This window comes from Orcinus orca, chromosome 9 (assembly GCF_937001465.1).
Source record: "Orcinus orca chromosome 9, mOrcOrc1.1, whole genome shotgun sequence".
In the NCBI taxonomy this organism is placed as follows: Eukaryota; Metazoa; Chordata; class Mammalia; order Artiodactyla; family Delphinidae; genus Orcinus; species Orcinus orca.
The window spans coordinates 90,825,386-90,841,997 of record NC_064567.1 but is presented as its reverse complement, the minus strand read 5'-3'; the positions used below and the strand labels follow the sequence as shown (position 1 = coordinate 90,841,997).

The following is a 16,612-nucleotide window of genomic DNA, read 5'->3' as shown; positions in this document are numbered from 1 at the left end:
CTCAGCGTGGTGAAAGAAGGAAAGATGAGAAACCATCCAAACACTTTAAATTATTTTCCACATACCGACTGGGACCTAAATAAATACTCATCCTTTACAAAAGAAACTGTTCTGGCACCTTAAAAGTGAATCCCAAGGAGGACCGAGTCCTCAGGAGGGTGGCTCCTCTGGGGTCCCAGGGGTGAGCCAGACAATACCTGGTGCTGGGCTACAAGAAGAATCACTGTGCAAAATACAGAGTCTGCAACAAAGGGCTCGTATGAGAGGGAGGACTCCCACATCCAGAGGAAACACATAAGCCACACCAGAACACAGCATGTGATGTGACATCTCAATGGATATTAAATATGAGGTGGATTCTCTCCCCAGTGTCCTTTGCTCCCAAGAGTGTAGGCTGGTAGAATTTCCACTGGTCCGCTGCCTGTTTCTCCTGAAGTGAGAGCTTCTGTTCCCCAGGCTTTCTCTACTTTACTGCCTCTGCCTCCCCAGTTACACCAGGGCCCCTCTGCCAAGAGTTGCCCTGGGGATTCTGAAGCAGGTGCTGTCTCCGCTTGAGTTCAGCCAGCTCAGATAGCTCCATGGTGGCCCAAGCATCTTCCTCAGAGGAACGTCTTCCATTCCCAGCCTGGAATCCTGGGTCATCGGCTTCTCGGTGAGACACTCTGGGCAGTAGGCCTTACAATTCCAGAGGATATAAGAGGTATCTCAGTAAGGGACTTGGGGGCAATGTTTTAGTAGCTTTGGAGTCGATGCAGATGGTTCTGCTCACCATAGTCTTCCCTGAAAGTATTTTCAAGCAACCTCAGAGCCCTTGCATTCATCATGGCTGCTCCTGGATGCCACACTAACTAGTCTGGTGGTTCATGACATCAGATATAGTCCTCATAAGTTATACGTCACCTGTAGCTGGCAAGGCTACATCGGACCTAGGAACTGTTATGCCCCTTGGCCCTGTGCCACCATCTTTCCATCTGCCAGCATTTTCCTTGGCAACTTCTGAGGTGCTCCAGAGCAGCAGATTCTCTGGGTTCTATGATCTGAATGTTTTTACCTCCCCCAAAATTCATGGTGAAAACCTAAAGCCCAAGATGAGTATTAGGAGTGAGACTTTGGGGAGGTGATTAGGTCCTGAGGGTGGAGCCTACATGAATGGGATTAGTGCCTTTATAAAAGAGTCCCCAGAGAGCTAGCTGGCCCCTTCCACCATGTGAAGATACAATGAGAAGTCTGAAACCCAGAAGACGGTCCTCACTCACTGGCAGAGCTCACACTCTGGACCTTTCCCAGTAGACCTAACTTTAAGCCACAATAAGAGCAGCCTTCTGTGAAGGGGCAGGGGTCATCCAAGGCACTGCAGCCTTTTTGTCCAGGAGCAGCTGCTTCTTCTGTTTGGGGGCCATCTATCCCAAGAGTTTCTCCTTTCTTTGGAAGGTCTGAGGGCAACGTAGTCACCCTGCTAGGGTCTGATTCTTCAGATGGCCTCTCGGTTCAAGATGCACTGCTTCTGAAGAAAACCACTGGTGCTGGGGAAACTTCCAATGCCCATATTGGGGGAAATTCTCCAAACCTGAGATTGAGGAGCAGGAGAAACACTGAAGGCAGTGTTTGATGAGAGAATAGCTGAGAGTAGCTCATGCATGAAAGAAGCCTGGGTGATCCATTGGTCATGGCATGCCCTCCTACCTGTAGTGGAGTGTATGCTCCACTATAACCCTGCTTTAAAACTTTTCAAAATATGGGTAGGCACTGTAATTTAATTCTCAAAAATTGTCCTTAACGAAGATATAAGATGTAAAATATAAGGGAATGATAAACCATAAAACCATCACACGTATCCATTAGTTTATTGTTAAAATGTAATTCTGAGGAAAAAGATAGAAAATACAAATATAGAATATTGGGAAGAAAAGGGGATATTGATAGATAAGGTGAAGATTTTTAAGTTAACAGAATATTATGAATGGACTTGAGGACAAGGGGAGTGGGAAGGGTGAGCTGTTACGAAGTGAGAGAGTGGCATGGACATATATACACTACCAAATGTAAAATAGATAGCTAGTGGGAAGCAGCTGCATAGCACAGGGAGAGCAGCTCGGTGCTTTGTGACCACCTAGAGGGGTGGGATAAGGAGGCTGGAAGGGAGACACAAGAGGGAAGAGATATGGGGATATATGTATATGTATATGTATAGCTGATTCACTTTGTTATAAAGCAGAAACTAACACACCATTGTAAAGCAATTATACTCCAATAAAGACATTTAAAAAAAGAGAGAAATATTATGTACAAATGTGTTATGATGACAAATAGAATCTTGATGAAATAAAAGATTTTCTAGGAAAATATAAACAACCAAAACTAAGACTTAAGCAGAAAGGTAAGCAGGTCAATAACCAGAAAAAAAAATCCTTACAATAGCCTAGTGGCATTTTAGATGTTCGATCTTAAAAAGAGATCAAAGAGTTACTTCTTCAAAAGGAGTTGGGTCCACATGGTTTCATGACTCAGTTTTTTCCAACCTCAAGACTATAGAGCATAGAGAAATAACAGAAAGCTTGCCAATTCTTTTACAAAGCTGTGAAAACCCTGACATGAAAATATAGAAAACACAAAAATATAAACTATAGATCAAGCTAAATTATGGCTATAGATTAAAAACAAATATTAAATACTAGCAAATCAAATCAAGCAGACTATTTAAAGAATAATGCATAATAATAAATTGGAATTTATTTTAGGAATGCAAAGATGGTTTAATGTCAGGCAATCTATTAGTACAAGTCACTAGGTTGGGGAAGTTTAAGATTCATTCTGATTAGAATAAATTCTTTATAATATAGGTCAGAAAAATATTTACTGAACATGATAGTGTATCTTTGTTAAACCAGCAGCCAGTAGGAGACTTAAGTGTGACAAATTAGAGGCATTCACTTTAGAGTGAGACTCATGACAAGGGAGTGTGACATCACTGCAGGTATGTCATTTTGCCCTTCAGTTTCTTGTTTATCATATTTGAAATCACTAAAAATAATTAGGCTCCTTATAGGAGTGTGGAAAACATGAACATTCATATTCTGCCAGTTGAAATATCAGCTGGAACAACCTTCCTGAAGAGCAAAGTTGTCAAAAATTTATAAATGTGCAATCCCTTTTCAATCATTTTCTTATCGAAGAATCTATCCAAAATATTTTTAAAGTGGTACACATATAACTGCACACAAATACAAGGTCATACATGTAGTTGTTTATACTAGTGAAAAATAGAGGGGAAAGAAACATAACTGGGGACTTCCCTGGTGGCACAGTGGTTAAGATTCCACACCCCCAATGCAGAGGGCCCGGGTTCGATCCCTGATCAGGGAATTAGATCCCGCATGCATGCCGCAACTAAGAGTTTTCACGCCTCAACTAAGGAGCTGGTGAGCCACAACTAAGGAGCCCGCCTGCCACAACTAAGGAGCCTGCCTGCCACAACTAAGACCCGGTGCAACCAAATAAATAAAGAGAAAAAGAAACATAACTGTCCCCTATAAGGGACTGTTCAAGAAACTCTGTTCCATCCATTAGCCAGAATACCATGCAGTCATTAAAAATGATTCTGTTAAAGATTACCTAGTGGCATGAGAAATATGTACAATGTTTTGTTAAATTTAAAAAATCACAAAGCATGTTTCCACTTTAATTTTAGAATTGTATATACAGAAATAGAAATTAAAAATCCAGAAGCACATATATAAGGGTTGTTAATCCTGGACAACAGGACTCTCTTTACTCTATTTTGCTCTTCTCTGTTATCTAGATTTTCCACCATGAACATGTATAAATGCTAGAAATCCAAAAGTCATAAAAATGGTATTTATTCATTCAACACACATTTACTGAGACTTACTATGTGCCAAGCACTTCTAGGTGCTGGGCTTTTGGTAGTAAACCAGACAGATCAAGTTCTCCTCTCACTCCAGGGAAGAGAGACACAAGGCAATGTCACTCAGTGATAGTGTCCTAAGGGAAACAGAACGAGATGTGATGGAGAGTGGCTGGTGGGGAGGGCTTTGTTGGACAGTCACGGAAGGCCCCTCTGAGAAGGTGATGGGCTAAGACCTGAATGAAGAGAAGCCGGGAGTTCAAAGATGATACAAGCAGACGAGTCAGTATGGATGAGCTCGCACAATATTATTAAAGGAAAAACAGCCTATTATAAAACAGTATGGGCTACGGTATGTAGACTTCGCATCGAAAAATCTCTTAGGATATGTAGAAGATGTTACTAGTAGTCGTTATCACTTTGGCAGTTATGGGTAATTTTTACTTTTTTCTCTTTGCTTATCTGTATTTTAGATATCCGTTTACAATGACTATGTATCATTGTTACTCACTCCCTCATTCAAAAAAATTTAGTCAGGCCTGTTCTATGGTGCTGGAAATACAGCAACAACCAGAGAAAAATCCTGGACCTTATGGAGCTTTACTTTGGATATGAGGGAACAGACTTTAAAATTTTTAATTAAATTAAGTAGTATGTTAATAAAATATTAATAAAAATATTAAATAGTAGGTAAATATCTTGAACATAAAAGGCAGTGAGGTGGGATGTATGAAAATGTGGAGAGAAGGGACAGTCTAATTTGGGGGTGGGCCGTACAGCTTTTTAGGGAAAGGCTTTCTAGGCAGAGGAATCAACAACACAAGTGCCAAAGGAGTGAGAATGCTGAGGCCACGGGCTGGAGTGAGTGAGCTGGCAATGAGGTGATGATGGATGGACGATGGAGTGAAGAGGTCAAAGACAAGGTGTGGAGGGGGTCGGGAAGCAGATCCCACAGGGTGGTCAAGTCCATGCAAAAACATTTACTCTGAGACACAGAAAGGCACAGGAGGGTTTTTGAGCAGACATGAGACATGATACAACAATTTTTAGCAGAATCACTCGGGCTGCTATGTTGAGAACAGACCAAAGGGAGCAAGGGCAGAAGTAGGGACCCATTAGGAGGCTATTGCAAGAATGATGAAGGTTTGGACCAGGATGACAGCAAAGGTGTGGTCAGATTCTGGTCTACAAGTCTGGGTCTATATCAAAATTAGAGTCAATAGAGTCTGCTTCTGGATTACTTGTGGCAAGTGGGAGAAAAAGAAATCAAGGATGACTCTAAGGGTTGATCCTGAGCAACTGGAGTTGTTATTAGCTGAGGTAAAGAAAACTGCAAGGGGAATAACTTTTGTTTGTTTGTTTGCAGGGGAGGCATTAATTTTGGACATGCTGAGTTTGAGATAGCTATTAGAGATCCAAAAGAAGAACTCAACCAAGCAGCTGGATATATGAACGCAGAGTTCAGGAGAGAGCTCTAGGCTGGACATGCACATGTGCGAGTCCTTCAGGTAAGGATGGCATTTGACTCCATGACCTAGACGTGATCACCAAAAAAGGGGTAGAGACAGAAAAGCAAAGGGATGGGAAGCCTGTGCCCTGGAATATTCCACTATTCATGATCCAAGAGAAGAGGAGAAAGAGCAATGGAGGCTGAGAAGGTAAGAAAATGAGGTGGAAGGAGAGGAACTAGAAAAGCACAGTGTCCTGAAAGCTACATGAAGAAAATACTTCTAGATGGAGGAAATGACCGACAGTAAAATGAGACCAGATAAAAGATCACTTGATTAGTAATGTGGAGTGTACTGCCCTTGACCAGAACCGCTTCAGTAGAGCTGTGATGATCAATGTTTGATTGGAGGGGGGTCCAAGAGAGCATGGGAGGACAGAAATTGGAGTTAGCATGAGATTTGCTTTAAATAGAAGGGGAGAATGGGGTTTCAGTTAGTAAGATCAAGAGAAGATTTTTTTTTCTTGAAAGCTGGGTAAAATAAAATAAATTATAAAGGGGGAAAATAGAAGATTTTTACTGGAATTGGGGAAATATAAGCCTATCACATCTATTCCAGGAAAAACAAACCACTAATTGGTGGAATATTTTCAGATCTTTGGGCACTTTGCCCCTGACCACCATCTTTGAGGTCAGAATCAGGAAGAAACAATTCAAGGTTAATGGAGAGAAATAAAGATGTTTTCAAAGCCGTATGGTGACCACCTCTGGCTTCTTTTTATAAGTTAGTCTCCTATCCCACCAGTCCCTTTACTCTCCTGGGCTTATCTTCCTTGGAACTTCTTTTTCCTCCCTGCCCACTTTTTCCACATCCCAGCATCAACCCTCTGAAATCCAGGGTCAGTAGACCCACAGAATTAAGACTCTTAAAGAAAACTTTATGCGCTTCCAATAAAATCTCTTTCTTGAAGAAAAACTTAGTATTGCAAATCAGCATGGTTTATTTTTCGAGGATCAGAATGCCACAAGCAGTCAGACTTCCTGAGCCAATAAAAGAAAATACTGGCTCCAGTTATCAGAGACCAAGAGGAGGGAGTAAGGGCAAAGGAGTCATTTTTCTGAAATTCTGAAAGTCAGGATTTCTTCAAATGGGAGCCCAATCCATGCAAAGCAGGGCTCAGGATCAAACAAATTGGTTGAACATTTCATACTAATTCATCTCCCTGAGGATTTACGATGATGTTGCCCCGAGAAATCCAAAAGAAAAACATATAAAAAAATGTAACCTGACCCTCCCTTCCCCTTATTAAACAGTTTAGTCTAAAGCCATTAGACAGGGCCAAGCAAGGTAGGTGTCTGCATGGCCTGGCCTGGGGTGCAGAGCCCAAGAGGAAGGCATCCATGTAGGGAGGGGGGTACCATAGCAATGCCTGACTGGTTACCTACTGCAGTTGAATAAAGGCACCCAGTTTTCTCACACCCTAAAAAGGGAGGTACGAAAAATGAACAGGAGTACACTAGAATGATCCATGTGGTGGTGGATCAGAATTAGAGATATCGGTATAAATATCTCTATGTATTAGAATTGGAAGCTCAGAAATAAATGTAGATACAAATGTTTGTATATATGTGTTAGTGACTCTGTGTGTGTACATGCATATGTATGTATGCATTCAAACCTACATCATCTTGCTTTGTCCAGTGAAGGGGCCTGGAAGCAGTGCCATCCAAGAGCCATGAGCACAACTAGACCAGGACCTAGGCTTCCAAATATTATTCTCCAGTGAAAGTAACCAGAGCTTCTTGAGAAATGGCTTATTCCAAGACTCTGGCAGGGAAAGTACAGATGATCTTGGAATATCTTGCCAGAAAGCAAGGAAGTGCTCAAAGAATAAGGGAGACCTGTCAAAAGAACATAGAAGCCAACTTGAAGAGGTTCCCACTGGCCCAATCTGGGACAATTTGAACATCAAATAAACAATGAGAGCAAATGCAATTCAATGAGAATCCTAGCATCCATGCTGATATAAACAAATGAATAACTTGAAACTTCAATGAAGAATGGGATATGTACATGGTCCTAAAATCTCTCCCTATAAAACACTTATGAATTACAAAGTATAAAAGTGTCACTTCGCACTGAAGAAACCATGCAGACGTCAGTAATCAAGTCATCAAAGTAAACATCCAGATGTGACAGTCCTACCGTTCCTACCGTAAGTGAATAACTTGAATCTAATTATGAGGAAACATCAGACAAACCCAAATCAAGGAACATTCTACCAAATAACTGACCTGTATTGAAGTGCAAGAAAGAATGAGGAACTGTTCCAGACAGAAAGAGACTAAAAAGACACAACATTTACATGCAATGCTTGAATATAAACTGGGTCCTTCTGCTGTAAGAACATAAAAAGCACAAGTGGAAAAATTTGAATGAGACCTGAATTTCAGATGGTAGAAATGAATGCATGTTAATTTCCTGATATGTATGGTTGTGTTGCAGTTATGCAGGTCAATGGCCCTGTTTGTAAGAAATATACACTGAAGTATTGGGGGTCGTGGGGATATCAAGTTGGCAACTCACTCTCAAATGATTCAGGGGAAAAAATGGCTATGGACGGACCAGAATTGCAACTTTTCTGTAAGTGGGAGATAGTTTCAAAATAAAATTGTATATTTGGAGGAAAAAAAACCTAATCCTGATTCTCAAACACATGTGATTGTCGAAGTTGCCTGGTGTGATAACACCCCTTGGAATTAATCTTCCACAGCAGATCCTTGGAGGGGCACTTCTGTAAGCAGTCCTATTCAACCCCTTAGCGTAGGGAGGCTCCATGGAGAGGACAGCCTTCTGAGTTTGGAGCCAAAGCGTTTAAAGACAGCCTTGCTCTTCTCTACCCATGAACACAAGCTTAGGTGAAAAGAAGGAAGAAAAAGAACTCTGAATTGTCTACACAAGGGGACAAGTTGAGAAAACATTTAGAATTTATGTCAAGTTCATTGCATCTTGGTAGAAACAGGAATCAGCCTAATATAATAAAAGTACAAGGAGTGCTCTCACGGTATCATTTAATCTTATCTGTACCTAGCTTTTAAGGAAGAAGTCCTAAACATTATTTAGTATAAACGTTGTAGGGCTTCCCTGGTGGCGCAGTGGTTGAGAGTCCGCCTGCCGATGCAGGGGACACGGGCTCGTGCCCCAGTCCGGGAAGGTCCCACATGCCGCGGAGTGGCCGGGACCGTGAGCCATGGCCGCTGAGCCTGCGCGTCCGGAGCCTGTGCTCTGCAACGGGAGAGGCCACGACAGTGAGAGGCCCGTGTACCGCAAAAAAAAACAAAACAAAACATTGTAGATATCATTAAAATCAAATTAAAAGATGAAAAACATTGACGTTCTGAGAAGCAAAGGACCTTGTGGAGGTGAAGCCAGGATTAGAAGCCATGTTTGGCATCCCACGACTGTCTAAATGGATGTCCATGCTCTCTCCACTACACTAGGTGGTTTTCTCTAAGAATAGAGAAATTATATTCTGTTCTCCAAGAAACAGAATGGTCTGGAAAAATTGAGACAGAGGTGAACTAATCAGTATTTGAATAAGAACCCACTTGTCACTCTATTTAAGACATATTTTTTTAGTCTTTTACCAAAAAAAAAAAAAATCCCCAAACACGTAGGATTGAACAGTCTTCTAAGACATATTCCTAATTTACCAATGCATGTCCTCTTAATGCTTCTCTGCTCGCTCTGCTTCATTAATTCCAACTCCCAATCCACCATCTTGTAAATGGGAACAGTAAGTTACTGGTAACCTAACAAAATTCATTCAGCATCTACATTGCTTCTCCCATAAAGTTCACTATGTTACTGAAATACAAAGTAATCTTGCTTTTCCTTCAGTCTTCCAAATGTAATACTTGTGAGTTTATAGGAAAGACAGTTGGAACCAGAAAATGAAATAGTATCAATTACTAATATTTCCCATTCTCTGCTAAGGCTTGTCTTATCTGAAGCTTGTAAGGTTATTTAATCTTTTCCATCATCTCAGGGAGAAGGAAGCCTGGAAAATCCTAGTCATTCCACAGTAACTATCAGTGGGACTTTCCATAACTAACTGGATGCAAAATAAAAATCTTAAGAAGTTGATCCAATTCTAAAACTACTTCTCAACTTATAAATAAATATGAAGAGACAACCCATCCATATTTTCTTCAAATAACATCTGGTTTCTTGGCCAGACTGCTAATACCTGAAAAAGTTTCTGAGTTTGTTCCAACAAATCTACATTTAAAGAGCTTAAAAACGCATTTATGCACTAAACATTCTTTTCTACATCTGACTTAGGGCCAGAGATGGGACTGTGAGACAGAACCTTGCCAAGAAATTGGAAAGATGGGGAATAAAATGGCCTTCTAAAAGCTAAACTGTGAAATCAACACTTGACAGATCAGGGCAAAGAAATGAGAAATCACCACATGGACAGAGGGAACTATATTCAGTGTCCTGTAATAAACCATAACGGGAAAGAATATGAAAAAGAGCATGGATATATGTATGTATAACGGAATCACTTTGCTGTACACAAGAAACTAACACAACATTGTAAATCGACTATACTTGAGTTAAAGAAAGAAAGAAACAAATCACCACAGGGGGACAAAAAAGCTTCTAGGCCAGCAAGATTTGTCTGTGACCCCACTAAAGATATAATACACATATCTGAAGACTATATTAATTGATCATGGAGTCATAGAAGAAGGATTGCTAAGACCACCGGAGCAGTACCCTCCAAGGCCCCGTGCAGAGCGGAGGGAGTCTGGACCAGCAGCATTGGGGTAGCATAGAATGAGCGACAAGGCACCATTCTGGTGAAAATGATGCGTCACTTTATCTTAGCCTGATTACGCTGGGCTGGCCTGTCTTATGCATGATGGAAAGCTCAACATTGAGCACACGGCCTAGCCTAGAGCAGGCAGTCATTAGACTCCACGAATTTGCTCCAACTCTTTGCTCACAACTTCCTGATTAGAATTTGGCTCTCCACATAGGTCTGCCTACAGGGAGAGAATGAGCTAGTCAGATTTGAGAATGCTGGCCCCCATGCCAGCTGCAGCACTCACTGAAATATCCAGTGTAACATTTGAGCTTGTTTGCTCCTAGTCTGCTCCCAAAGGAAGGGCCCTTGAGTGTGCTGCCAGATCGACTGTCTGAGCCCACAGGGCTGGCAGGGAGTCTCTGGGCCATGGTACATTCACCAGGATGGCGATGATGGCGGTGGCCATGGGGATAGCTGCGGCCGCACGCTGAGCGCCTTTTGTACTATGTGTCAGACCAGTGCACTATGTGCCATTCACACTTGAACTCATTTCATCCCCACAACAAAGCAATACATTAGGCATTAGTAGTATTCCCATCTAGTAACTTACCCAAAGACCCACACTAGGAATCTGAATTCAGAGGCAGATTTATCTGACTCTAGAGCCTAATCCCTTACGTTGTGCAAATACTACCTTGGGGCGTGGGAGCGGGGGCAACCATGAACCCTATCCTTGTCCTGGCCAAACTCCTCTGTGTCAGCAGTGTGCTTTGGGCCATCTCAGCCCACCTTCAACATGACTACTCATCAATACGCCACTATCATAAAAGGCTTCACAACAACGAACACAAAGAGTAGCGCTTGACCCTTTATCACAAGTGCAGAAAACCAAACCCCATCTCAGCGAACAGCATCCCCATCTACTCATGCCATCAGTACTGTAAGCTTCAGAAGCCAAAAATGACTGTTCCCTCCCCCTCACCACCCTGCAGCATAGCGTCTAATCATTTGCACCTCCTTCAATAAGCCTCTTCAATATCCTCAAGACTTCCCTAATGCGTCCACTTCTCACCATCACCATTGCCACTCCCCGTCTTTCACCTGGCTCTCTCTACAGACATCTCCTAGGTCCTGTTTCGGCTTCTTCTCTTGTTTTTCTTTATTCTCGACCATACAACCAGTTTTCTTTACAAAATCCAATCACGGCATTCCACTGCTTAAATATCCTTCCCTGGGTCCCCAACCTCCCGCCATACTCCATGCTTCAGTCTTAATAGTGATTGGCCTGCAGTTCTTGGAATATTCTCAGCCCTGCCTATGGCAGGATGTCCTGGAATATGCCCACATCCCCCTGGACCAGTCTCCCCTCCATGCCTCGTTCCCTCTAATGGTCAGCTCGTCCGGGGGTTTTGGGACTCGCTCCTGTCCCACCTCCTCCAGGAAGCCTGGGTTAGGTGCCTGTCTGAGGTGCTCTCGTGCCCAGCTCATCCTTCACCCCACTGTATGGGAATTCTTACTGACGTGACTCTGCCCCCAGACCGTGACCTCCCTGAAGCCCAGGACTCACTCTGAATACAAAATGCCTGACACGAAAAACTGCACGTTGAAAGAATGAAAGAACGGACAAGAGCCTGTTACATCATAGATGTCAGAATCCACTCAGTTTCCTCAAGTCCCAGCTCTTGGTCTTGAGAAAGCTGTCTAATCTCTCTCAACCCCAGATTCTCTGTCTGTAAACTGGAGATCATAAAACCTGCATTGTCAAGTTGTTGTGAGATTTAAACTAAATCATATGGTATGTGGAACGTCTTCAGCACCATGCCTGGTACGTAACAAGTACCCAAATGTTGGTTGTTGCTATTATTATTACAAAGACCTTCGACACTTGACAGAAAACAGTCATGTTCTTGAAAGAGAACAGATACCCCCAGTCCACCACGATGACTCGGCTGCCCCAGGCCTCCTCAGCATTCATGGTTTACAGTCATCATGCACTGTTTTCATTCTCGAACATACTCCTTTGAAGGGTTCTGGCACTTCCATACTGTCTTCAAGATGCCTAATACTTGGGCAAATGCTTTTAGGTAAAATGATATCGAATTTGCCCCACATCTTACTGCCCACTGGAGCCTTAAACTATGGACATTCACATAGCACCTCCTAATGATGCGAATGCCATACGAAGAGGCCAGCATAACCCTGGGAAGAACACACACAGAGAAACAGGAACGGGGGGCAATGGACAGGTGGTGATCCCAAAATAGAAATCAGGCCTTCAAGAGGTCAGAAGCAAGCTGAGGTCTCAGAAAGAGAGTGTCCTTTGTCACATGAGATTCAGAAAGGTGAATGATCAGACCAGTGGTTAAAAAACATTGTAGCATAACCCCTCTGTGGAATATTGTGCAGCCATTAAAAATAGGTAGGGGCCAACTAATAAAATGGTAAATAAGAACACATAAGAGATCGTGTTATATAAAAAAGATAGACATAGGATTTTTGATTACAGAATGTAAAACTTGCTTAAAAGAAAATTTAAGGGAGTAGACCGAAATTTTAATGGTTATGACACAGTGATGAGTTTATTTTTTTTTAACTGATTCCACACACCTTTTGCAGTGTTGTCACATTCCTTTAAAATGTGAAAAAAAAAAAAAATCTGCCTGTCGTCCTCGCAGATGGCTCCTGGAAGAGCTGAGATAATGCAGAAGACACGCCCTAGGCTGAAGGGGGCACCAGGAGCCAGGAGGCTGACTCAGCAGCCTTTGAGCGTGGGCGAACCTGGGCCTGGAGCGCCCGGCAGGTCATTTCTTCACCGGCCACCGCCCCGCGGGGTCTCACTGAGTGCCCGCTAGCAGGCCGCCCCCGGTGGGTCCAGCCGCCACCCAGCCCCCGACTGTGTTGTCCCCAAGCGATCCTCTCGGCGAAGTTTGTCTTGGAGAGGAGGGAAGCGCCGCGAGCGGCTGGAAACCCCGCGACCTCGCCCTCCCCGGGCCTCGCGACCCCACGCTCCGCGCCCTGGCGCCCCGCGTACCTCTTGCAGGGGATCAGCGCCTTCCTCTCGTCCAGCACCCGCACGCGTTGGTTGAGCCCGTCGTAAGAGAGCAGGGCGCGGCTGTAGCGCCCGGTGCTCTGCCGGTACAGCACCTGACGCCCCTCCCACTGCTGCGGCGCCTGGCACGGGCGCTGAGACCCCGGGGAGTCCCCGGCCCCGGGCCCCGGGGCCGCCGCCGCCGCCGCCGCCGCCCCCAGGCCGCAGAGGCCGCCCAGCGCCCAGACCCAGAGGCCGCCCAGCAGCCAGGCGCCCAGGACCCTGCGGGCCACACGGAGGAGAGCGCGTCCCGGCATCGCCGTCCGCCGCGCCCGCCGCCCCCCGAGGCCCAGCCCGAGCCCGAGGGGGCGCTGAGCAGCCCAAGAGAAGCGCAGCGCGGAGCTCTCTCGCACTGTGCCCGAGTGCGGTCTGGGCCAAGTTGCTGCCGGTCCCGGCGGCGGCCTCTACGGCTTTGGGGATCAGGCCTGGGCTCCGGGCCCTGGGCCCGGGGGAAGCTCCGGTGAATCGTGCGGGAGCTATTTGTGCCCGGGCCGCTGCCCGCTGCAGCTTCTGTTTTCACTTGCTCTCTGCTGCCAACAGGAAATGCAGTGGCAGCGGTGCCACTAGCATCCTGAAGGGCATCCGTGTTTTAAAGGGGGGCCGGGGGGGGAGCGATGAGAAGGGAAATGTTTCTCTGCTAACTTGAGTATTCAACGGGTAACCAACTCTGGGGGACGAGCTCGAGGTCAAGGTCGGGAAAGCAGGGCCTCAGCACTTGCTATGCCGCAGGTACCCTGTCCCTTTATCAAAATTGCCACCTGCTAACTCCAAATTAAAAATGGAAAAAAGGGTTCCTTCCTGAAGAAATGACACGAGTCCTTTATCATGGCCGTTTGGCAGCCCCCCACTCCCCGTATAGAGCCTGGCGGACCAGAAAATAGGCCCTTGCTCTTGGGCTGAGGACTCAAGGACATGCCTGGAGGCCACATTTGCGGTGAGACTGCTCCCCTCACTCATCACTTGACAATACCACAAGCCTAGAGGTTTATGTGTCTGGGAGTTTAGGATCATCAAGAAGAAAGTTAATTGGGTTTATGTTGGTGTAATGTTAGGATCTAGAGTATGGAATCAAGAAGAAAGAAAACAACTGTTTAAAAACCAAAAACAAAGCCTTGCTTTCCAAGTTTATAGAGTCTTTTCACTAGATCTGCCTTTCAGGGATGAAGAAGCATGAGGCAGGTGAAAGTGGGAGAGAGCGTTCCTGTATGAGAGTCAGCGCGGCGACGAGAGAAAATGAGTGTGATATTTGGGTTCAAGTATGAAGCAGAAGATAGTCCGGAGCCAGATCACTCAAGGCCTTGAAAACCATTTTAAGGATTAGTTATTAATACCGGGGCTGTTGGAGCCATCCATAAATGTAAAGCTAGGGAGAGCATCATCAGGGATATGCCTTAGGAAGCTCCCCCAGGTCAGTGTGGAGGATGGCAGGGCAAGGCAGAGGGCAGGGAGAAGGAGGAAGATACTGTTGCAATCCAGACGAGAGCTGCTGTCTGAGCTAAGGCCATGGTTGTAGAAATGCAGAGGGTGGAAGAGTTGGGAACAAGAGAGAAGGATTTAGACTCGGAGGAAGAGGTTTCTGGTTTGGACCCCTGGGAGTTCAGCCTGGAGTGAGAGAAGATAAATTCAGTTTAGAGTTGGCTGATTTTGAGATGACTGTGGGATATACAGGTGGAAGTTCCCAGGGGACAGTTGGATAAACAATTCCAGAGACCAGCAGGCCTAGAGGTCTGGATTTGGAAGGCACTGACATCTAGGTGGTCCCCGAAGCCAGAGAGGAGAGTAGCACAGTGGTTTTCCACCCAGGGCAACTTTGTCCCCCAGGGGGCAGTTGACAATATCTAGAGACCTTATTGATTATCACAGTGGGGTAGGGGGTAAGCTGCCCCTGGCATCTAGTGGGAGGAGACCAGAGATACTACTGCACAATGTGCAGGACAGCCCCCAGTACCACCACCACTCACCCAGTAAAGAATTATCCAGCCCCACTGTCAGCAGTGCCGAGGTTGAGCCAACCTGGAGCGGCAGGGAGTGTAGAGAGTGAGAAGAAGGCTGAGGATGGAGCCCTAGAGAACTCCAGACATTGAAAGGATGGGCAGAGAAACAGTCCCTGGAGGAGACTGAAAAGGAGCTACCAGAGAGAAGCCACTGACCAGGGGAACTTCCCCAGTTACGTGAGCTTTTGGCAAATCAATGTCAAGTATGAGGTAATGGATTGAGTGCTAAAGCCGGGCAAGAAGATGGAGACTGGTTGACAGACTCTCCGGATGAATCCCTCAACACTGCCACCCTCTCCTAGAAACGCTAAGGCCAGACTACCAACAGACCTAATGGGATAAGCAAAGAGCTTTATGGAGAAGGGTTCTTAACTTCTCCTCTCCCTTTCGTAAAGGACATGCCATCTGCGAACATGAGGGAAGCACCTGAAATGTCGCGATTTGGTACTTGCATAACTAAACTAATGCAGCAGGTTCAAACTGGCTGCAGAAGTTTGAGTCCTCCCCAGGTTTGCCCTCCTCAACTAACTCCAGGAAAAGGACAGGGAGTCCAGCTCTCTCAAAACTGTATCTTCTTCCCTGGTAGGAACTTGGGCTGAAAATCTTTTTCACTAAGCCAGGCATTTATACCTACTGGAGTTTACTGCTGAAAATGGCCTGAGATCTCCTCTGGGCTATCCCCATCGCTTGATATTTCACTAGCCTGAGTTGGCATTTTTGAAGCTTGAGATCTGTTCTACAGAAAACTGGAATACCTCTCTAGATTGGCCTGCCTGTATTTGGTCACCCCGGCCTTCCCACAAAATAGAATTGGACTCCTTGGGTGAATCCTGAAATGTATTTGTCTCATTTACCCTTTCAGCCTACCGTGTTTGATTCACGTTCCTGGGGGAAAAAAATAAGATCATGCATTTAAAGCACTTAGCACTACCCCGAGCCCATTGTACATGCTCAGTAAATGTCAGTTGTGCTTTTCCTTTCCTGGGCTATTTTAATCCTCAGTCCTGATCAGGGTCAAAACTAAACTAACTTTGTGGATCTAAGCTTTAGAGACAAAAAAATCTGTCTGCCTCAAGTTCAGATTTCCAGTTAAATCATGTTTTTAAAGATTAACATTCAGATAACATGTTTTCATATTCTAATGCCCTAAGAAAATATCATATACCAGAAATCTTACTGCCTAAAGATTGATGTACACTTGGAACAATAAAGCCTCCCTTTTCTGTGGATAGCTGAGCCAGCAGTGGATTCTACTACCTCTTTCTAATAAAAATAAAAGAGAAAACAAAACATACATCATTGTTCTCCATGGTACACTGCTTCTTACTTCATTTAAATAACAGTTTCCAAGCAAATCAAAAATCAAGATGTTAGACTGCTGGGTTGGAAATCACTTGGCAT

General features: G+C 44.7%; 1 protein-coding gene and 1 long non-coding RNA gene across 3 annotated transcripts in view; one reads left to right on the top strand and one right to left on the bottom strand.

Annotated features, from left to right (window-relative positions):
* LOC117203556 (uncharacterized) overlaps positions 1-7,992 on the top strand; it is a 218,141-nt gene extending 210,149 nt beyond the window's left edge. For both annotated transcript variants that reach the window (XR_007479286.1, XR_007479285.1), the window contains one exon: positions 5,232-7,992. This is a non-coding gene — a long non-coding RNA (uncharacterized LOC117203556). The remainder of the gene's footprint in view (positions 1-5,231) is intronic.
* Positions 1-13,756, bottom strand: part of EPDR1 (ependymin related 1) — a 34,458-nt gene extending 20,702 nt beyond the window's left edge. Inside the window, exon 1 of the mRNA XM_012535165.3 lies at positions 13,161-13,756. Coding sequence (XP_012390619.3) covers positions 13,161-13,474 — 314 coding nt within the window. The 5' untranslated portion in view covers positions 13,475-13,756. The remainder of the gene's footprint in view (positions 1-13,160) is intronic.
* Positions 13,757-16,612: the final 2,856 nt, after the last annotated feature.